Source organism: Rhinolophus hipposideros (assembly GCF_964194185.1).
Source record: "Rhinolophus hipposideros genome assembly, chromosome: 24".
Classification (NCBI taxonomy): domain Eukaryota; kingdom Metazoa; phylum Chordata; class Mammalia; order Chiroptera; family Rhinolophidae; genus Rhinolophus; species Rhinolophus hipposideros.
In genome coordinates, this window is record NC_138070.1 from 18895016 (window position 1) to 18916449 (window position 21434).

At 50.2% G+C, this 21434-nt stretch overlaps 1 protein-coding gene and 1 long non-coding RNA gene across 6 annotated transcripts in view; one reads left to right on the forward strand and one right to left on the reverse strand.

Moving 5' to 3' along the window:
* MTMR3 (myotubularin related protein 3) overlaps positions 1 to 14869 on the forward strand; it is a 130211-nt gene extending 115342 nt beyond the window's left edge. For 2 of the 5 annotated variants that reach the window (XM_081037618.1, XM_081037619.1), the window contains exons 15-21: positions 2166 to 2336; positions 3533 to 3678; positions 4365 to 5772; positions 6906 to 7016; positions 7484 to 7572; positions 8369 to 8395; positions 10275 to 14869. In XM_081037618.1, coding sequence (XP_080893744.1) covers positions 2166 to 2336; positions 3533 to 3678; positions 4365 to 5772; positions 6906 to 7016; positions 7484 to 7572; positions 8369 to 8395; positions 10275 to 10446 — 2124 coding nt within the window. In that variant the 3' untranslated portion in view covers positions 10447 to 14869. The remainder of the gene's footprint in view (positions 1 to 2165; positions 2337 to 3532; positions 3679 to 4364; positions 5773 to 6905; positions 7017 to 7483; positions 7573 to 8368; positions 8396 to 10274) is intronic. The other 3 variants (XM_081037620.1, XM_081037621.1, XM_081037622.1) reach the window with 3 other exon arrangements.
* LOC308492510 overlaps positions 14473 to 21434 on the reverse strand; it is a 31705-nt gene continuing 24743 nt past the window's right edge. Inside the window, exons 3-4 of the long non-coding RNA XR_013992516.1 lie at positions 18715 to 18790; positions 14473 to 14597 (exon numbers count right to left, since the gene is read on the reverse strand). This is a non-coding gene — a long non-coding RNA (uncharacterized lncRNA). The remainder of the gene's footprint in view (positions 14598 to 18714; positions 18791 to 21434) is intronic.

The window sequence follows — 21434 nt, forward strand, 5'->3', positions numbered from 1 at the left end:
GCTCAGGTATGTGGCTCCAGCATTTTTCCTCTTTGCCTTTGGCATTGGCATAGTTCCCTCTCTACCAGGTCCTTGCCATCAGCATACAAACATGGCGTAGTACCTCTTCTCAGTCTTGTACCCTCCTCTAGCTATTCTCATTTCTCACATCTCATTTCATCACAGCAGAGCTCCTCAAGTCGTCTACATTTGTTATCTCAAATTCTCACCTTCCCATTCTCCCTTAAACCCACTCCAGTCATGTGTCCGCCCCACCACTTTCACTAAGGTGACTCCTGACCCTCATGTTGCAATTCTAGTGGTCAGTTCTCAGTCTTCATCTTTTTTTAAACTGAGGAATAACTGACATAACATATTAGTTTTAGGTGTACAACCTAATGATTCAGTATTTGTATATTTTGAGAATTGATCACCATAAAAAGTCTAGTTGACATTAATCACCATACATAGTTACTTAATTTTTTTTCCTTGGAACGAGAACTTTTAACATCTACTCTCTCACTAGCTTTCAAATATGTACCACAGTATTACTAACTATAGTCATCGTGCTGAACATTACATCCCCATGACTTATTTTATAACTGGAAGTTTGTACCTTCTAACTGTCTTCATCTTTGATCCATCATTACTATTTGGTGCAGTTTAATCACTTCTTTCTTGAAACGCTCTTCATTTGCCTTCCAGCACATACTCTCTCTTAGCTCTCAACCTCACCAGCTGATCCTTTCTGGCTCCTTCTGACCTCCCCGGTTCTGAATGTTGGAATGCTCCAGGGCTCAGCCTTGGCTGCTTCTCTATCTACATTTCCTCTCTAGGGATTTCATCCAGGCCAGTGGCTTCAGTTACTGTCTGTGACTCCCACATTTATACATCTTCAGCTCAGACCTCTCCACTTAACTCCAGACTCACATGTCCAACTGTGACCCCTTAGTACCTCCACTTGGGTATCTTAATGGTCTTTCAAACTTAACATTTTCAACACTTAGTTCTTGATTTCCACATCTCCCACCCTAAAACCTGATCTTTCAGAAGTCTTCCATCTCACCAAATGGCAACCCAGTCCTTCCATTTACTTCGGGCAAAAAACTTTTATCTTCAACTCTCCTTTTTCTTTTATACTTCACATTCAGTTTGTCAGCAGATTCTGCAGCTCTTCTTTCAAAGCATCTAAAACCTGATTACTTATTGCTGTCTCTGTTATTTTCACACTGGTCTTAGCCACCATCATCTTCTGCCCCAACTTGAGAGGGTCAATCTAGCAGCCAAAGGGATCCTTCTAAAGCATAATGCAGACCATGTCGTTCCTTTACTGAAAAACCTCCAGCGACATCCCATTTCACACAGAGCAAAAGTCAAAGTCCTTAAAGTGGCCTGCAGGACTCCTAGCGGTTACCTCTCTAGCTTATTTTCCTAGTGCCATTCTTCTCCTGGTGCAATGTCCTTTAGTCACACTGGCTTCCTTCTGTTCCTCAGAAATCACAAGCATAGTCACCTCAAGACCACTGTACTTACTGTTACTTCTGCCAAGCATTTCCCTGCCAGACACCTCTATGATCTGCTCTCTCAATTCCATCAGGTCTCGGGCCAGTAAGGCTTTCCCACACTGCCCTGCATGTGCCCTGTCCCTGTCCCTCTGTCTTATTGTCCATAGCATTGGTCACCCCTCTCTCACTCGAATAAGCTCCATCAGGGCAGGAGAACCATCTGATTATTGTAGCATAGCCAGCCCCATAGAAATGTCTGGGGGGTGTGAGATGCTCAGGAGCGATTGGTTGAATGAAAAGTTATGTAGAACTGTGTTCTCAGTTCAGACTTGGGTGCACACTGATCTGCTCCTGTATCCAGTTTAGATGCTCCATTGCTCTTGAGGGTAGCCGTTAACTTAGGACCTCGGAGACTCTGCCAGGAAGGCCCACAGGAGTGGGTGTGCCAATGATCTGTCTTTGCCCATTTGACTCAGGAGCAGTGGTGGTTGGGGTTGGTGCTCGGAAATTGGTGTTTTGAGGAGGCGGCTGTTGCATGGTTTTACTTGATTTCCCCATCCTTACTGAGTGTGAACTGAAGTGCTCACAGGGATATCCGGGAAGGGTGGCCCAGCTGCGCTGGCCTTCACCCGGAGCACGCGTACTCTATTGCTTGATTTTTGTCTCGTTGGATTCCCGTAGGTGAAACTGGTGCAACATACCTATTCCTGCCTCTTTGGAACATTCCTGTGCAACAATGCCAAGGAGAGAGGGGAAAAGCATACTCAGGAACGGACATGTTCTGTGTGGTCACTGCTTCGGGCAGGCAACAAGGCTTTCAAAAATCTACTGTATTCCTCTCAGTCAGAAGCCGTATGTATCCTTCAGTCTTTCCTCTCTGATCAGCGGAAGGAATTTGGGGGTGGGGATAGATGGGAGCCTTTCTGAGTAGTGACTGTTTTCTCGAAGTCATCTCTGTTGTCTCTGGATGGGTTGGTTCCATTTTTTCCCTACCATTCTGTCCTGAGAATTTCTGGTGATGTTCTCACCTGCTTCTGACCACTTTTGTTCAGAGTGGTTTAATACACATCTCCACTTTGCCACTCTAGACACAAATCTTTTCTGGCACCTCTGCCAGAGCTTAACTTATTCCTAGTATGTTCTGTCTAAGGAGTGGTAGAGGCACTTAAGTTGTTTCCTGGATGCCACTGATACCCTAGAAGAAGCTGCCACCAGTTTCCCAGCACCTTTCCGGTGTCAACGCGTGATGATACTCCCTACATCTTCTGTCTCAGAGGGCAGAAAAATGTGTGGCATTGGCATGTGTCTGTGATTCTCTGCTCACATGGAGAACTAGTAGGCCCTCTAAGACTTTCTTCCTCAAAGGAATACCTTCTGGTAAGCAGAGGAAAAGAGGCACTTGCATCTATGTGTTGATATCTGGTAATGTTCCTTTTGTCAGAATGCATCTTAAATTTGAAAGAAGTCAAAAGCAGGCTCATCAGAGGTTATATTGCTTTGCTGGACTATTAATATGCTTCTCACTACATTTGAGTAGTGGGAGGAAAGATTTAAGCTAATTGCTTCTCTTCTCCTTCACTGTGCTTGCTGGGGAAGTAACACTACAGGAAGAAAATTCCCTCTTTTTCACATGATTAATTTAAATGATCCTATAAAATAGGTTTGACGGTGTCTTCTGAAGCCAAGTTTTTGTACCAGGGAACACACAATCACCGTTTAGTGAAATGACTCACTCTCTTATGCAGTAAATGCAACACATTAAGCTATTGAAAGTCAGCCTTTCAATAAAGAAATGGATTTTCAAAAAATCCTTTACCTGTTCATGCCTACAAGAGGCTCTCAGGTGAAAAAAAAATGTTGCCAAAAAGTCTCTAATCCTTTATAGACCCTCTTGAGAGGTAGACCCGTATCCACTGATGGTAACTGCTTTTGGAGATTTGCCAAGACCTGTTGGGTGGTCCAGCTTAGTACTTGTTCTTGACCCTCATTTTTAGACATTTCTAAAAGACTTGTTGGGACTTGTTTAAAGTTGTATCCTCTACTCTCAGGTGCTGTACCCTGTGTGCCACGTGCGTAACCTGATGCTGTGGAGTGCAGTATACCTGCCCTGCCCATCCCCATCCACCCCCGTGGATGACAGCTGTGCGCCGTACCCAGCCCCTGGCAGCAGTCCTGATGATCCGCTCCTGAGCCGGTGAGCCCAGGGTCGAGCCAGGCCTCAGTGCTGTGTGTTGTATTCCTCTGTCAGGGCACGCCCAGGGTTGGTCAGAGATCATGACATTGGCTGACTCCACGTGTTTTCTTAGGTCTCTGAAATTTTCTCAGGGAAGGTATAAGGGCTCTGGGGTACAAGGCCATACGAGCCTAATTTCCTGACGGGTGTTTGGGCCCTGTCACTACATCCCTCTTCTGTATGCCCTGAGCAATTTCTCAGTGACAGAGCAAATCTGGCTTCCTTGTGAGCCTCTGGCTTGAGTTTCAGCCACTGAATTAGCTTTATTGAATTCAGAGTGAAAAATTAATTAATTTAAGATAATGTAATATCAGGAAATTAGCAACACTACTTTCCTTTGCCACTAGTTGAGAAACATAGCAGTATCATGCAGAATGTCTCTTTAAAATGGCATTTGCTCTTAGCTTATTTGTGTGTATTGGGCATGGGGTAGGGTGGTGCAAGAGGAAATCTGCAGACTTGAAGATGGATTGGTGCTGGAGGCTTTGCCTTTCCAGCAGTCTGAGCCTCACTTCAGAGATGCCATAGCTCCTTGAGTAGCTATAACGGACCCAGTTATGAAACAACAACCTGTTAAAACCTCTTGTCTCTTACGCCCCCTCTGAACAGCTTCAGAGTCTCATTTCCCCCAAATTCCTTTCTTCTAGGCTACCAAAGACTAGATCATTTGACAATTTGACCACAGCCTGCGACAACACAGTGCCTCTAGCCAGCCGGCGCAGTAGCGACCCAAGCCTGAATGAGAAGTGGCAGGAGCACCAGCACAGACGCTCGGTAGAATTGAGCAGCCTGGCCGGCCCTGGAGAGGAGCCTTTTGATCCTGATGGCTTGGGGAAGCCAACCAAAGTGCTGGGTGGCGCCGAGCTGTCTGTTGCAGCTGGAGTGGCCGAGGGGCAGATGGAGAACATTTTGCAAGAGGCCACCAAAGAGGAGGTTGGGGGAGAGGAGACTGCCCACAGAGGGAGCATCGAGATGCAGGAGGGGAAGGAGGAGGCTCTCTTAGGAAAAGAGAGCAGGGGCAAGGCTCCTGAGGGCTCGGGCACTGAGCTCCAGCCAGCACCAGTGCTGGATGCTGCTGCTCTGAGGAGCCCTCCGGGCACCAGCCTTTCTCTCTTCTCACAGGGTATCCCTGAGCCGCAGGGCGGGCACAGTGTCCTTCCCAGTTCTCTCCAGGAGCCCCCCGGGGGAGACGATGCCCAGGAGGTCCCTGGGGAGCAGCCTCCAATAGGCGCTACCGCAGAGGACGGGGAGGAAGCGAACCTCCCCACCCCAGTAGGTGTGAACGTCGGTTATGGTACCTCACAATCACCTTCTCTGATGCCCTCCCAAGTCTCGTTTGAGGCCAGAGGACCAAACATAGACAGTCCCATGGACGCGTTAATGGAAGATAAAATGAAGTCAGAAGGTGGGCCCCAAGGCCATCACAGACCTTACCTGCTAAACAGTGACAGGTTCAGTGGCAAGGACATGCTTCCTGAAGCCATGGGGCCCAGGCCTTCGGAGAGGCTGCAGGTGGGACCTGTGGTGCATAGGACTTCCCCTGGCAGTGCCCGCGGCCCAGCGCGTTCTTCTTGTGCCTTGCCGGTAGCCGAAAGTAAAGAGGGGCTAGTGTGCAACGGTGCCCCGGAGATGGAAAAGAAGGCCCCAGAGCAGCCCCCGGGGCTTAGCACGCTCCAGAAGTCCCCCACCCCCAACGGGCACTGCGCCAATGGCGAGGTGGGTAGAAGCAAGGACTCACTGAGTCGCCAGCTGTCTGCCATAAGCTGCAGTTCTGCCCACTTACACTCAAGGAACTTGCACCACAAGTGGCTGCACAGCCAGTCAGGGAGGCCGTCTGCAACCGGCAGCCCTGACCAGCCTTCGCGCAGCCACCTGGACGATGACGGCATGGCTGTGTACACAGACACTGTCCAGCAGCGCCTGCGTCAGATTGAGTCAGGCCACCAACAGGAAGTGGAGACCTTGAAGAAACAAGTGCAGGAGCTGAGGAGTCGCCTGGAGAGCCAGTACCTGACCAGCTCCCTACGCTTCAATGGGGACTTCGGGGATGAAGTGGTGAGTATACCGTGCTCCACAGCTGCGCGAGGAGACCGCGCCCACTGAGGCTGAGGACGCTTTGTGCCTGGGGCGTGGTGATTAGTACAAATTTCTGACAGAATCGGGAAGGTCCACGGCAGCACTGTTGGGACAGGCTGGAGATCAGCCTCCGCCACGTGAATGGCAGCCTGTCTCTTTTTCATTTCTGCCTTGCTTAATGTCCCATGGGCGTCCTGTTCATGCAGTGGGAATAAGGAAGAGAGTTAGCACGCACTGCATGGTTGGTGAGATCTCTTTGGAGAGAGGACCATATGTCTGAAGAAGGGCGTGAGCTCCAGGGCAGAATGACATTTGTAGGGCAATGTCAAGTACTCTTGTCAAATTGTAGTTCCTGTCCTACCCCAGTAGCTGGTCAACTGTTAGTGCCCCCAAACATGGGCTATGACTGTGAAGCTTTAGTTCTCTTTTAACAGATATTTGTGCCCACCACTGATGGCAGTAGAAATGGGGGAAGGGATTGGTGTGTAGCACTGTCGAGGTACACCGACGGGTCCTGGTGACTAGAAGGGGAGGTGCCTGAGGGGAGGTTTTCAAACAGGCGCTCTCTTCACTGGGGGCGTAGATGTTCCACTCCAAGTGTAAGCCTGGCTCTGAAGCAGTGTACATTACAGGCGGGCGCATCCAGTAACTTGCAGTTAAAACTGACTTCTTGGTTTTTTCCTTCATACTAATAATTTCTTATTTTCCCAAAGAGTCCTTCCGAGACAGGAGGACATACCCAAAGCACTCAGTTTCAACACACAGATGTTAAGTGGCAGGGTTGGATTGACAGGCCCACTGGAGAAGCTGACACTGAGTTACCAGTCCATCCTGTCACTTCTGCCCCACTCACCTCCTGGAACCCAAGGCCCGTCTTTCCACCCCCGAGTCACTGCACACAGCCTTAGATCTGTGTATCTCTCTTCCAGCTGAGCTCAACCCTGTCTCTGCACCTGCTCAACCCAATTCTTGATGGCTGATGCACCTACAGACTCGGCAGCCCTACACCCAGGCCCACCCAAAGTCCCCAGTGCTCCCTTCTTTTCCGAGCCCTTTCTTCTTCTGGGAGGAGACCAGGTTCATTCTCTTCAGCTGTGTTTGTTTGCCAACAGACTTCAATCCCCGACTCGGAAAGCAATGTGGATCAGAACTGTTTGTCTCGCTGCAGCACAGAGATTTTCTCTGAAGCCAGCTGGGAGCAGGTGGATAAACAGGACACGGAGGTACAGGCTCAGCCCCTGTTCTGAGTGCCATCCATGCAACTGTTTTTGCACTTCTTCTCCATCCCCATCCCTACCCCACGCCCCTGGCCGGGGGATGACATCGTAGCACACTTAGCCTTGAGCCTCTGTGAATCTCAGCGCCTGTGACTCCCCATCAAGCCGAGAATTTCTGAGCCAGGGAGACTCAGCGGGCTGGCCCGCTCTCATTGCCTCTATGAACTGGAGCTTTGCCAGTTCTCATAGTGACCCAGGTTGCTGCTGCCTGCCACTTTATCTCAAGGGAGTTTGGAGTCCCCTCCAGGGGAACGATTTGGACGCCTTTTTATACTGCTGACATCAGACCTGCTGGTCTGGTGCCACCGGAGCCAGTGTGGTCCTTGAGACTCTTGCTGCCCCCAGCATGGCTCTGCTGGCTCCACCTGGATGGCTCATTTCTTGTCACTAACCTGGCCCCATCTGTTTTACAGATGACCCGTTGGCTCCCTGACCACCTGGCTGCCCACTGCTATGCGTGCGACAGCGCCTTCTGGCTCGCCAGCAGGAAGCACCATTGCAGGTGCCGTTGGGGGGGTGTGTGGTGGGATGGGCCAGGGTGTGGGGGCTGAGATTTGGCCCATGGAGCTTGTAGATTGGAGAAATGCAGGCATCTGGCTGGCAGTATTCTGTCTAAGGCAGACCCCAGGGCCTACAGGACTCCAATTCAAGCTTTGTTGCCCCTGAAATTGGTGTTTGCAGAACTGCATTTGGGGTCTTTCTTTCGATTCAGAGTGATCGTGACTAAATTTTGAAATGTGCAAATGATGTTCCTTTTTGTTTTGTTTTATTTCGCTTCCTTGATGGGTGGAGCAACAGCCACCACCCAAGCCACCATTCCTTATTCCTAAAATAAAATTGCTTCCTATTGAACATGGCTGCTACCAGCAAGAGTTTTCCTGCTGTGGGCAAGGAACCTCGTTTTCCTACTCCTTATCCTGCTCCCTGACCCCACACTTGTTTTCCTTGTGCCAATAGTGAGCAGAAATAGCTGGGGGGAGTAGTGTGACAGCTGAGGACATAGTCTTACATCCTTAGAGCTCCTGACTCCTCCCTCCCTCCCTTCCTGCCCTCCCTCCCTCCCCAGTTGGGTAGTGAGTTACTGGGGATGCTTTGCCCCAGCTGTGCTGGTGACTGGAGGATGTTCAGTGTTCTTGCGATAGGAAGTTTATCTGAACGGTGGCATAGCTCACACCTGAGTGAAACCACCTCTTTGTCTGGTAATGATGTTTCTAGAACTGTGTATCTCCCCACCCCGCACCCCAAGCCCAATGTCTTCGGTTGGCTTCTCCTCTGAGCTGTTTCTCCCCTCCTTGCAGGGACACTGACCGTGTTGATGAAACGTGGTGAGCATTTGCAACAACCTGTCTGTGATGTCTGCACATCTACAATAACTTCTCCACACTAACGCTGCCATTTCCCCTTCTCTGCACTCAGTGGGATGAAGCTTGGGGCTGGGAGCACAGGCAGGCAGGGAGGCTCAGGGGAGAACCAGAGCAGCTGGCTGAGGAGACCGTTAGGGCTGAGTCGGGCTGCAGCCCTGTACTCCCCTCCTGACTGCACAGGTCAGCCGAGTCACCTTGCTTGTGACGAGAAGCTGTGCTCCAGGAGGAGCTGATGTTGTGAGGTAGCCTGGTGGGTTTTTAGAGCCATGTCTTGTGGGCCAGTCGTTCACTGAGATGCCAGAAGCTGCTAATGACTTCTAAGTCAAACAGCATTACGCCCCCTCATCCCTGTCCTTTTTTTGTTTAAAAGAGACCAGAACTGAACAGAGGTGGTCTTTCCAGAGAACTGTTTTAACATGGAAGACTTAAAGGAAAAACTCCACTTAGGGTCTGGCAGGATCCCCCCGAAAGAAGTCAGATTGAAAAGCTTAACTGATGGTTAAAGTTATGTCAGGCGTTTGAGCTGAATGAATCCAGTAGGTACGTTTAGTAGATGTAGCTATTTAAAAACAGATTTAGGTAATTTTTCTGTGTAACTACAGGTTCTTGCTGACTCATGCTTTTCAGAAACAGTTGTGAAGTGCTTCCCGCGTTCTAGAATATGAGGTTTTGTGTGTTTTAGTTCTCTGTCCTTCCCTTGCCCTGTGTCTGGCCTTTTCCCTTCGTGGTATTCTTTTGTCCCGAAAGGGTATTCAGTATTGTTTCCTTCGTGCCTGAGTGGTCCTTAATCCAGCAGTGGGTTTGCATTGTGAGGAGTATAAATGGAAAGGTAGTGAGTGGTGCTGGCTAAGGAGGAGGGTTTCCTTTTGCTGCTTTCCCCACGTCTTCCGTGGGCGGCGTCAGGCTCCTCACAGTCTCCCAGTCTTGGGCTCATAGGGACTGATTTGTCCTTTAGGGCCCAGCAAAAGTGGGGTTGTGACGTGGGCAGAAACTCATCCTCCGCCAGTTCCCTTTCCTGTGAGCTGTGCAGAGCATGTTGGGTGTGTGGACCTGTGCCACACAAACATACCAGAGCCAGGCTTTCACGTGGAGAAGGAGAGGGCGGCCTGGGGCCTGGGTACAGTCAGGCCTTCAGGCAGGGCCCTGATATTCCCTGGAGATGCATGGGAACAGGGAGTGAGCCGTAATCGACTGACACCTATCTAATAAGGGGGTGTGTGCGCACGTGTGTTCATCTGTGTTCTTGTCCATTCACCCTGAGCATGTGTCTGTCACTGGTTGCTTGTGTCCTGGCTTTGCATGCTGGCAGCGGAGAGCGGTCCTAGATGGCAGCAGTCTATTCTCCATTTTGCTGCCTCTGAGCCTCTGGGGAAGGAGCCCTTTGGCTAAGGCTTCTCTCTCCCCAGCTGGGCTGGGTAGTTTCTCTCCTCTGAGGGGCTTGGAGGCAGCTCCATTGGACTCTGGCCTCTCCAGAGGCCATTGCCCAGGTCGGTGTGGCCACTGGCTTTTCCCGGGCCGACTTCCCCACGGAGCTGGCAGCTGCTTCTGCTCGGGGCCCCTTTGTCCTCACAGATCTCTCGGGAGCAGCACCCTGCTGTACATCTGGTAGCCTTGAGTCATAGTGATGAGGCAGCCAAGTGAAAGTGGTGTGTGACTGTGCTAGGTAGGGAGCCGCTCCCTGCCTGGCTTTTCCATGGCTACACAAATGGACGTGTTCACTCTTAGAGGAGTCTCCAGCACATTCGAGTTACATACAACAAAGTTCTGTCTTCTGACGTTGGTTTCCCCAAGCCATACCTGCTACTGAAGCTAACATTGTTTTGTTTCTTCTCATCTCAAGGAATTGTGGGAACGTATTCTGCTCCAGTTGTTGTAACCAGAAGGTTCCAGTTCCCAGCCAGCAGCTCTTTGAACCCAGCCGAGTGTGCAAGTCTTGCTATAGCAGCCTACATCCCACGAGCTCCAGCATTGACCTTGAACTGGATAAGCCCATTGCTGCCACTTCAAACTGAAGCTCAGTGACCTGGGCGGGCAGAGGCCGAGCTGCTGTTCCTCTGACAGGCCCACAGCCTGGGCAGACTGAGAGGCCCGAGCACTTTGGAATGGGGGCGTGGAACCACCTGTGCAGAGTGACAGAAATTTGGGATGTACCACTGGATTGTAGATTGATTTTTCTTTCCTGTTTTTTTCTCTCCCTTTTCCATCCTCCCTCTGCCTTCCCAAAAGGAAAAAGCCCCCTGGTTGTCTTTTAGAAAAGAATTTTTGGTTTGAATGAAAGACCAGAGGTTGCCAGGCTGCCTGTAACTATTGAGCTGCCTGTTGTCAGGTGACACCGAGGGTTGGCTTGGTTCCTCAGGATGAGAGGGGGCCTGAGAGAGGGAAGAAGGCCAGTGCTGCCATTTGTGACCATTCCTCGTGCCACCACCACATCAGAGCTGGTTGGAGAAACCTTTATTGTGACGAGGCTGGGAGCATCTTCCCTAAGAGCGCCTCCATCTGCGAGGGGCCGGGCCAGTCCCATTTCACAGACAGATAAGTGGCATTGGCATTTGGAGGGAGGGGCACACAGTAAATGGATTATAGTAAAAGGCCCCCTTTGGGGAAGGAAGGTGTATGCTCTTCTGAAGCGAGTGAGAGGGGCTGGGGATGGGTGGCCAGCATGTTGTCCCCCATGGAATGCTGTTTTTAATTTGACCCAGATTGTCTAGGGCTCCCTTCACTGTCGTTAGTGTGTCTCCCTAGGCCAGGCTGTGGACTGCTTCCCACCCTCAGGCGTAAAGTCAGACAGGCCAGAGTGCAGTGTCCTGTTGCTGTGGCCAAGGCCAAAGCCTGCCCTGAGCCCAGGCACCTAGAAGCTCCTTCTGGGGCCTGGGGCCCCAAACAATCTCTCTTCCTCGGCTAGCACAGGGAAATCCAGACTCAGGGTTCCAAAAATTCCCCATTCCCATACCAAACAAATCATGGACCTCTCCCTTATGGGACAGAATCAGCCTTTTAGAGTGCAAGCCTCTGGAAAAGGGAGCATGTCCCATACAATCAGCCTCCCTCCTCCTGCCCTGGGGCAGCAGGGAGGGCCCAGCAATCCCCCTGCCCTGTTCTTGTGCTGCTGGCCAGCAGTGAGGGTCCACGGTGACTCTGCAATCCTTAGAGTGGCACAGCCCGTTTGCATTGGGGGACACCTTCCCTCAGTAAGCTTTGATGTGGTCCAAAAAGAGCCTTAAATCAAGAATATTTGTGGTGGAGGGGGGTAGAGAGGGGTTTAGGTTTGTGCTTTGGAATCTTGGCATCCATGTTTTGTGCCTGCCCTCCCTCTCAGGGGAAGGGCCATGCTTGGCTCTGCTAAAAGCTGCTAACTGGTAACAGGGCGGATTGTGGGGTGAGCGGTGGAGGTGAGACCAGGGAACTCGTCTGACCCTTTGGAAGCAGTTCCCTGGCCGAGGGCAAGTTGTGTCTCAGGAAGGTGGCTTCTGTGCGTGCCTGGGTGTGGTTAAGACGTGGCCCAGAAGCCTTCCTTGGAGCTGTTAGTCCAGCAAAGCCAAGAGCGTCTGAGCATGTCTCCAACTTCCCAGTGGCAGCAGGTTGCTCAGAATTTGAATTTAGTGAAACAGGGTGTAGTTCTTCTCCGCACTCTGTGTGGTCTGCCCGTGCAGGTAGGGAGAAGTCAGTCTAATTGAAGATTGTGCAGTTCCTAATGACAGGTGCCAAGAGGTTATGATACGGGTTTCTTGGGTCTGATGTACAGTGTGAATAAATGCTTGCAGCTCTTAGCCCTTTTTTGATCAATGAAGCACTTTTTTATTAATATTTTTCTTTGTATGTAAAAGAGGAACCGTAACTCTCCGTAGCTGTACATATAACCCTTTTCTCCTAAAGAGGAGTCAGTGCTCCTATATTTTTCATTTTTTTGTCAAAGCAAGAAGTAAATACTTTAGAACTGTTAAATATATAAATAAAGTGAATAAAGTTTAGTGTTCCGCATGGTAGCATTTGCTAACACATTCTAATTCTTTTCCCTGTGGTTTATTCCCTCTTCATCCCTTTTCCCTCTGAAACAGAAGCAGTTTGAGATGCTGCTGGGAAACTGGACTTTGGCGAAGGAAAACTACACATTTCTTTTCAACTCTGGACCTTGGCAAGGAGCTGCAGCACCCTGAAACAGTTCCTGGGTGGTTTTGCCCCTAACGTCTCCAAAGCTAAAAAGGCAAACCAGGCAGGCATCCTAACAATCAGTGGTTCTTCCTGACCTGAAGAACTCAGCAGCAATAGTTATTCCAACTACCTCTGGCCTCCAGGCTCCTTTTTTTTGCTGCTGCCCTGATTGCAGCGCAGCCAGTGCTCTGGCCCCATAACTTCACCCACCCCTGGATCATCAGCTGTCCCGGGAACAGCGGTGAAGCACAAAGTCCTGTGTGCGGTGGAGTGAAAGGAGACGTTGCAGGGAGGGTGGCCAGCAAGTGTTCCTGTCTGTCCTTGGAGGAGACCTCAGGGCAGAAACGTGATTGGATTATGTGCCTAATCTAGAGGTCTCCTGCCTCCACACAGGTCCTTAGATCTGCAACCAGCCAAGCTGCTAGTCACTTCTTGGCTAGTTTTTGTTCTTCACAGGTGGATTTTCTTTCCTTTGCGTCACTGTTGGGCATCCTTTGTGGAGAGTATGTTATACAGTTCTTCCCTAGGGAAGGTTGGTGTTGAGTGGCACCCAGCTCGGGGGTCCCCAGCCCAGCATCTCTGGTTAGTGGGCTGGGCTCTGAAGAGTGACCTGCTCAGGGACCCCCCTTGAGGGCCTTAACTCTTTGGGGCAGGCTTTCGAGGGTCACTTTCTGGATGTACTGTCTGCCTGGAATACACAAGCACTTATCTAGTCTGAAAGCTTTACATGCCATCCAGTCCGTGTGTGAGAATTAGCCTGTCTTCTGGGAGGAGCAGGTGCCACCTCGGCGGCCTGCAGTCCACCAGGAGCCCAGTCTGTGTTCAGACCAATGTGTAACAACCCTACCTGCGTGTCATAGCCAGGAGTGTCTGTACACACACAGCTCCTATTGTTCCTGAGATCTAATGGTTCAGCCCTCAGTTGATGCTCACAGCTGGGGAGCTGGTGAGACCTGCTCAGTATGGGCTGAAGGCGGAGAATTGCCCTGTGAAGATGGCTGTATGTAGAGAAAAGCAGTTCTCTGAGGACGAGGCCACTGTGGAGGAATCTGGTCTGAAGCAGTGGGGGAGTAATAGTGGCTGAGCTGCTCTGAATGTTCTTACCCTGCCACTCTCAGTATTTCCCTTCCTTTTATACTTTGGCCTCCTTCATCCTGGTCCAAGAAATGACAGGGCTGCCTAATCCACTGGGCTTCTCTAATGAGATGTACAGAAAAGTTCTTCTTAAGTAATTTTGCTAATATGTTCACTGTTCGTTTCTATGTTAGCAAAGAATATTCTAAGAATTAAAAAGGGACTGTGGCAGATTTAAAGGTGAATGAACAAAATGGTGCCAGAGGATCTGGTAAACAATCTCCAGCTAAAAATATCAAATGGGAATCGAGGGTATACCCTAGAATAGTATTACAGGCTATTGTCCTTGAGGTAGCTCATGCCCTTGGCTGCTGCACATTGAGCCTGGAAATCTCATGTCTGTTGAACTTGTTAGCTCCAGCCTTGATCTCTATTGATCTTTTAAGAATGAGGGCTGATGGGAAGGTGCTGTGGCAGGATTTCATTTAGCTGGTTCAAGTGACCACCTGATTGCATTCACTGAGGATACGGCTAACAGCAGGGTTAAAAATGGGCCCTGGCCTCTGGGGCAAAAGACTGACTCTCTCCCTTTGAAGGTTTGGATAACAAAGCAGGAGTCCTCGCTGTTCAATTTCTCGTCACGTTTTCTAAGAACATTGGTACTAAGTTGAGGTTACTGACTTGAGGCTTTCTCCAGGGCAGGACTAGAATGTGTGAGCGGTTTCCAGCAGGAGTGGGGGGGGCCCTTCTCAGCCTCTGACTGAAACATGCACCCCGCTGTCCCCAGTACATAACCACACTGACACTTTGTTCCTCACCCGTGTGGCCAGTCCGTCTGCTGCACATTTCACGCCGACACCAGCTGTCTGCCCAGTCGCACAGGCCTCTGCGGGCTAGTTGTTCAGAGGCGTGAGGGGAATGAGAAGGGGAAAGGCACCCTCTGAAATGGGAATTACAGAGTTTTAAGTGCTGCTGTTGTATTTTATTTACTGCTTATTTTTTTCATTCATACCTGAGTTCTTAGTTAACTTTTGTACAGTGCTTATAGCAGTTGCATTTCAGTTGTATTTTCGGTGAAATTTGTTTTATATTGGCATTTAAAATTGGCCTTTAACTGCTTCCTGATTGGTCTATAAGATTTCTCTTAAAAATGCAAATACAGCCAGTGAGGCTTGGATGCTGTTTAAGAAATAAACTGTGTTGCTGCTGACAGTAGTGTCTGCCTATGGTAACAGCATTGATTCTGCTGTCGCCTCAGTGACCATTTAACTAAATAAATGTGTCATTTTCCCCCACAGACAGTTGTTCAGCCCCTGGATTTGGGTTCTCTAGTCAGAGCTGGGAGCTGTGTATTCCGTGCGAGGGATAAATCAGCTCAGTCCCTTAGTCTGTCCAGGAGAGAGGGCGGGCCTGGCCCGGAAGGGGCCGCAGGGATCAGTACAGCTTTCGGAGGCAGAGGACATGGAATCCTGACTTAGAGGCGAAAGGGACCTCAGATGATCCAGTTCATGGTTTTCATGCTGTTCTGTTGGGCCTTTTGTGGGGAGGGAGCCCCTGGGCCCATTCAGTATTAGGCTTCCAAGCAAGATATGATTTGGTGCTAAAAATAAGTCTGAAAATCATTGATTTAATCCAATCCCCTGGTTTTTGTTGAGGAAACAGGGTTAGAAAGCAGCAAAGACTCATCCAATGAATTAATAGCAGAATTTGAATAAAATGATTCTCTTCCTCCCCCTCCCCCTCAGTGCTCTTGGGTTTCTAAAAGACAACTTAGATTAATAGCTATTTTAACCTAGGTCTCTGAGTTTGCCAAGCCACATATCAAAGGAGCTTAGCAGTCACTACCAAAAGGCTTAAAACTATGAACCCTCTGCTCCCTCCTAACAAAAATCAAAAAGTTTTGCTGTTACATTCTGCTGTTTTTGTTTTTCAAATACAGAAAAACATGTTATTAGCATGAATTGTCTAAGTTCAAATCATAACATTGTCTTAAATCACTGGGATTGGCAGGGAGCATTTTTGACTAGTGTCAGTGGATTAATTGTGAACTGTCTCAGCATCCAGTGTATTTCTGAATTTGTTTTGTTTGTGCCGTATGGAGGAAAACTCCTAACTACACAGAGCAGTGGTTGCGAATGCTAGTAGTTTGCCTGCAATCTCTGGTTATTATTGACAAAACTGAAAGAGATGCTTGAAAAAAAGGGTTAATATCCAATACCTGCTTTCAGTCCTTACCCTCCATATATCAGGTGAGGGTTATAATGACTAAAATTATTCTATGGTGAGAGCCACCAGCATGGAGCTGCCGCTGGGCTTGGTGATCCCAGCACTGAGTTTGTCTTATTTCTTGATCGACGACCCAAGAAGCTCACACAAGCACAGCAATGGAGACCTTACTATGAGGTCTCAGGCAGCCTAAGCGAACGCATGTTAGCTGTACATACTAAGGGTGTGTATAAATATTGAGGATAATTTTTAATATTTAAAATGATATTTGAAGCCAATGTTTGCAGAGAAGCCATGAAGCACTACCAAATAAGACACTACCAAAACCACGAGTTCGGTGGAAAGAACCTGGGGTTCTGAGCCCACAGAGCTCGGTTGGAAGCCCAGCCCTGTATCGCCAGCCCAGTTGCCCATGGGCAGGGGAGGAACTGAGCTTTTCCTCATCTAGAGCAGAAAGTGTGCCAAGGAAGGGGTTGAAAGTGGGTGCTTAGCAAATGCTCCCCTCTCCACTGTCCGTGAGATGTGACGGCATTTCTGTCTCTGGCCGGCGGCCATTAGGAACTATTAGAGCCAGACAGCGCTCCCATTGCACCACATACTTAAAACTAGAAGACAACCGACCCTGTCCTGGCTTCTTCCACCTTATAAAACTAAAATTTTGACCTTGAAGCATTTTGATCTGAGTTTTGATAAATTGCAAATGTATCACTAGTCGAAGACTGTGATAGCATTTTGGTCTGAGTTTTGATAAATTGCAAATGTATCACTAGTCGAAGACTGTAAAGTTCATATACGTATTTTATTGAATTTTGTTAAATGTTTAAACGGACGCAGGTCTGCAGGTACACTGATGGTTTAAGACTAGAGAAAGAAACTTGCAGTGGAGGCGCATCTAAGAGCTCTCCCGAGTCCCGTGGAGACTGATATGGCCTCACTTGACTGAACAACTTAGGAATTACGGGGTCCTGACTGGAGACCGAGCGCTAAGATGTCGTAGCCTAACTCCAGGCTGAGGAGCGGGCAGGCAGCAGCCTGCTGGGCCCTGGGTCGTGTGCTCCAGCAAGGGAGCCCCTGTGAGGATCCCAGAGCCCAAGGTTGGGACAGGAAGCGATGACCTTGCATTCAGATGGTCCTACTGTCTCCACTGCCGAGAGTCCAAAGTGGCCTCGTCATCCACGTTAAAACAGATGTGAGTGGTACATGGTATCCCCACTGCATTTTGCCAACTGGGAGATCAATCCCTACAACTGGAGGTTCTTTAAAGTCACCCAGGAGGCACTGGTACCAGCTGTCATACTGTGCACTGGTGACTCCCACTTTTCCAAATGCCATCAGCCCTCGAGACATGACCTGCGTTGTATGATTCCTCGTTCTTTCATTTGGATTGCTAAGCCAGCCAACTGTTGCTTTGGAGACTCCTGCTGTTCCAACACTTCCCCAGTGTCCCCAGGACTGTCTGCTGCAGCCCCCACCCCAAAGCATCCCTTCTGCAGCACTCCTCAACACACAAGCCTGCTGCTGCTGCTGCCTCTGCAGTAGGCCCGCAGGGGCCCTGCTCCCTAAGTGCCTGCGGTGTTCTCGAGGTTCAGTTCTCTCCCTGCCTTACACACAGGCTTCCTTGGAGACCTGTAAGTCGAGGTATTTAAAATGGAAATTTTAACCCCAGTTCCATATGCTACCAGGGATGCAGTGAAGACCTTCCCCAGGAACTTGGGAAACTGCTGAGGCGTCAGCCAGTCTGCGAGGCCACACCTCCACACACCCCACGCAGCTCAGGCATTCTCTCGGGGATTATGTCTCATGGACCCGAGGACTCTGCTAGCCCAGTCTTGTCCGTGGAAAGGAGGGTTCAGCCTCCTTTCGTCTACTGCGTGTAGGATATAAAGCACTAGGATATCAGTGGTTTTCCCAAGTAGCTCCTGGATCGGGGTGAACATTGGTGCTAATTTGCCATCCTCTCCCCCACCTCCAAGGAGGAAGTTAACTTTTCATGTCTGATGGCTTTAGCTTTCCTCCTCAACCTAGTGGCCACAGCAGCTTGGATACTGACTAGTTAGATATATGGCTTGGAGGAAAAAAAGCCCATGGACATATCTGAGCTGAGAGCCTGCCCTTGAGGGACAGTGGTGACTTCCACCCATGGTGACATTGGGGCAGCATGAGCCAAGGCAGGAAGACAGGTTTGGGGAACTGAGCCAGCGTGCATGGGTTAGCACGTTTGGCAAAAAAAGGCCAAACACTGGTCGCAATTTTATAGCTATCAGGTTTTGGAACAGAGAATTGCACAAGAAGATTTATTACGGGACAGGCACTGTTTAAGTACTTCCATGACCTAACCCACTCGATTCTATCAGTCTGGCGAGGTCACTCAATAATAAGGATATAATAGTACGAAAAGGAGGATATAATACAGTCCCATATCCAGAACTGGATCATGCATGAAGCAGTCCACATTTCAAGAGGGAAGTAGCTACTCACTAAAATTTACTAAGTTTCTTAGGAGGAGCTCCCTCAACCACAAAGCGCTACATCTAGCAGCAGACATGACAATGGGGTGAGACAACTCGCAGCCTGAGAAAGCTCCAGGCTGGTGCCTGCAGGGACGGGACCTGTGTTCTCGCCCCTTGATCACTCCTTGAGGATATGGCCTTGACCTCTCCACTCTGCTTTGATCTCTGTGCAGATGTGTATCCAATCACCCCACGAGACTGTTGAGGATCCGATGAGGAAACAGATGATGTTGTACCAAGTCCCACTGCCCTGCAGTTGGCAGGTATGGCATCCTGCCAAAGCGCGCACTTGAATGTCTACCCTGACTCCGCAAAACGTACCTGATTTCCAGTATAGTCCCAAGTCGGAGGAGGCAGGCACCCTGCTCCAAGGCAGTGGCACTCTTCTTACCCGTAGCTGCCAAACCAGAGAGAGGAGGGGAGTATGTCAGGTCTTTCAGGGGGTGGTAGAGACTCCCAGCCGTCTCCAGCCATGAAGGTCCCCAGCGTGGAATACTTCACATTCAGCCACTATGGCTGGAGTGTGGCCAGGGACAGGTTTCCTGGCTGGGTGGGAGCTCTGCCCTGGTCTGCGGGGAGTCCCGATGGGGTAGCCTCGCTTCCCGCACAGGTGAGGGCTGAGCGAGCAGCGCGGCCCCTTCCCTTCAGGCCTCTGCCTGCCTCACCACCATCCTGGCCCACGTCTGCATGTGCGGTAGGTGACCTTTTGATGTATGTTCATCCTGGGAAAAGAGCCACCAGCAGTGATTCCCTGGCCAGTGCATGGCATTTCCTCTGTCCCCCTGAGGCAGTATTTTGCTGCCAGCTGCTTCACTGGGCCTTCTCTGTGTGCACGCAGAGCTGGCCCTGCACCCTACGGGGAGCAGAGAAGAGGCATCAGGCAGCAGGTCTGGAAGGTGAGAAGTCGAGCCCAAGCCTGCGAACGCTGACCATGGCTTTGGGAAGGCAGAACACTTACCCTCAGGAGGGAAGTGCACCCCTCGAGTCTCAGAGTAGGCACAAACTTCAAAGGCGCCCTCCTGTGCCCTTCCGCCATGGCACTTTTGTCCTGCTCTGCATGTTAGCCCTGCCTGACATGAGAAACCCTCTCACCTTCCCGTCCCCCACGCCCACAGCAGCTTCTGCTGCTTCCCCTCCTTTCCCTTCCACTCGCAAACTCCCAGGGCCTTGGCAAGCTTCCAGGACAGCCTCCCACTAAGGCATGGGAAACACAAGCCAGAAACAGCACAAATGTCCATCAACAAGACCAGGGATAAAGAATCTGTGAAACTTCATTCACAACGTAACAGTGACGAATGAACAGACTACTTACACAGAACCACATGGATGAGTCTCATAAAATAGTGAATGGGGAAAAAATGATGTGCAGTGGGATACCATTCTTTAAAAGTTCAAAACCAGACAAAACAAAACTCTTTATTTTGGATGCAAAGGCATGGTAATTACACCAGCCAGGGCCCTGGTCGTCTCCAGGGCGTGGAGCAAGCAGACTGGGAGCCCACGTGGGCTTCCGGAGTGCTGGTGACGCTCCAGGTGCTGCCTGGAGTAAGGGGTTTCATGGGTGCTCATGGAATCCACCCACCTCTACAGATGGTTTATGTACTTTTGTACATGTGTGTATTTCACAAAGCGAAACCAGAAACCAGCCCTCCCACTCCCCCTTCCCCTTTGGGCTTCTCAGAGCACCGGCCCTCAGTGTGCACACCTCTCATGCAACTGGCCCTGTGGGGACATTGGGTGGGGAGCCGAGGCCTGAGGAGGAAGGAGTTGGCCCACACTCGGGTGGCTAGGGAGTTCCACCTTCCTTCCTTCTGGTGGAGTGTCCCCCTGCCCGAGTGCTGTCACATCCTTGCCCCAGCCCCGCTGCACTCTCCAGGAGGTGTGGCTACGCCGACCTGGAGCACCTAGTGTCCTGGCTGTTGTCAGGCTGACCTAGGTCTGCGTCTTATAGAAGGGGTCTGATTGATGAATCGCACCCAGTGCTCTAGGTTTAAATTAAACTAGTGGGATACTCTTGGCCTCCATTGTTTGTTATGTTTGCTTACAGTTAGGGGGAACACTACAGGGACCCCATGCCTGGGAACCTTTGATTGTGTATGAGGATGGCAATCAAACAGCAGAATATGAGTTCCTCCTCCACGGCAGGCACCGCACTACGTGGGGCAGCCGGAACCCTCGTCTTCATGGAGAAGACTGTTGAGAGAAGGCAGATAAGTGTGACAAATGCTGCAGAGCAGTCTGTGGGAACTGCACTGAGTTTGTGGCAAGTCAGGAGAGGGGTCCCTAAGGAAGTAATGTGTAAACTAAGGCCTGAAGGGGAAAGAGGGAAAGAGGGAAGATGCTAATTCACTGAGCGTGTACTGTGTGCTAAGCCACTTGCGTCACTCATCCTGCCAACCCTTTAAGATAGGTAGTATTATCCCCACTTTACAGATCAGGAAACTGAGGCTCAAAAAGGTGAAGAGCCCTACCCAAGGTCATCCAGCTAACAAGTAGAATGAGGACCTAACTCTAGTTTGCGTGATTCAAGCCAGTCGGGGAGGAGGCTGCTGTCATAGTCATGGCCAGAAATGACAGATGGTGGTGTCAGAGGAGAGGAGCAGCCTCGAGAGGGACACTGAAAGTTGACCTGATGGGACTGAGCGAGCGGCGTTGGGGTAAAGAAGGAAGAGGACTCGGTCAAAGAAGATGCCGGGTTTCTGTCTCGATCACTGGGGGGACAGTCATCCACCCAGGTGGATCACTTACCAAGATGGAGAAAAGGGAGAAGCAGGTTTAAAGGGCAAACAAATCACTCATTTAAATTTGACATATTCTTCAGTTAAAAAAAAAAATCGATTGATTAAATGAAAACAAAACAGGGCTAATTCCATGCCTAGAAACTGCCCCCCCTTCACACCCCCTCAACCCCAACCCAAGGACCAGGGCCAGGAAGAGCACGAAGAAAGCACAGCCCTTGGCCACATCATGCACTCCCGGCCAAAAGTGGCACCCCGTGCTTTCTTGGGGTGTCTCCCGACCCTCCCGTCTCTGCAGAGACT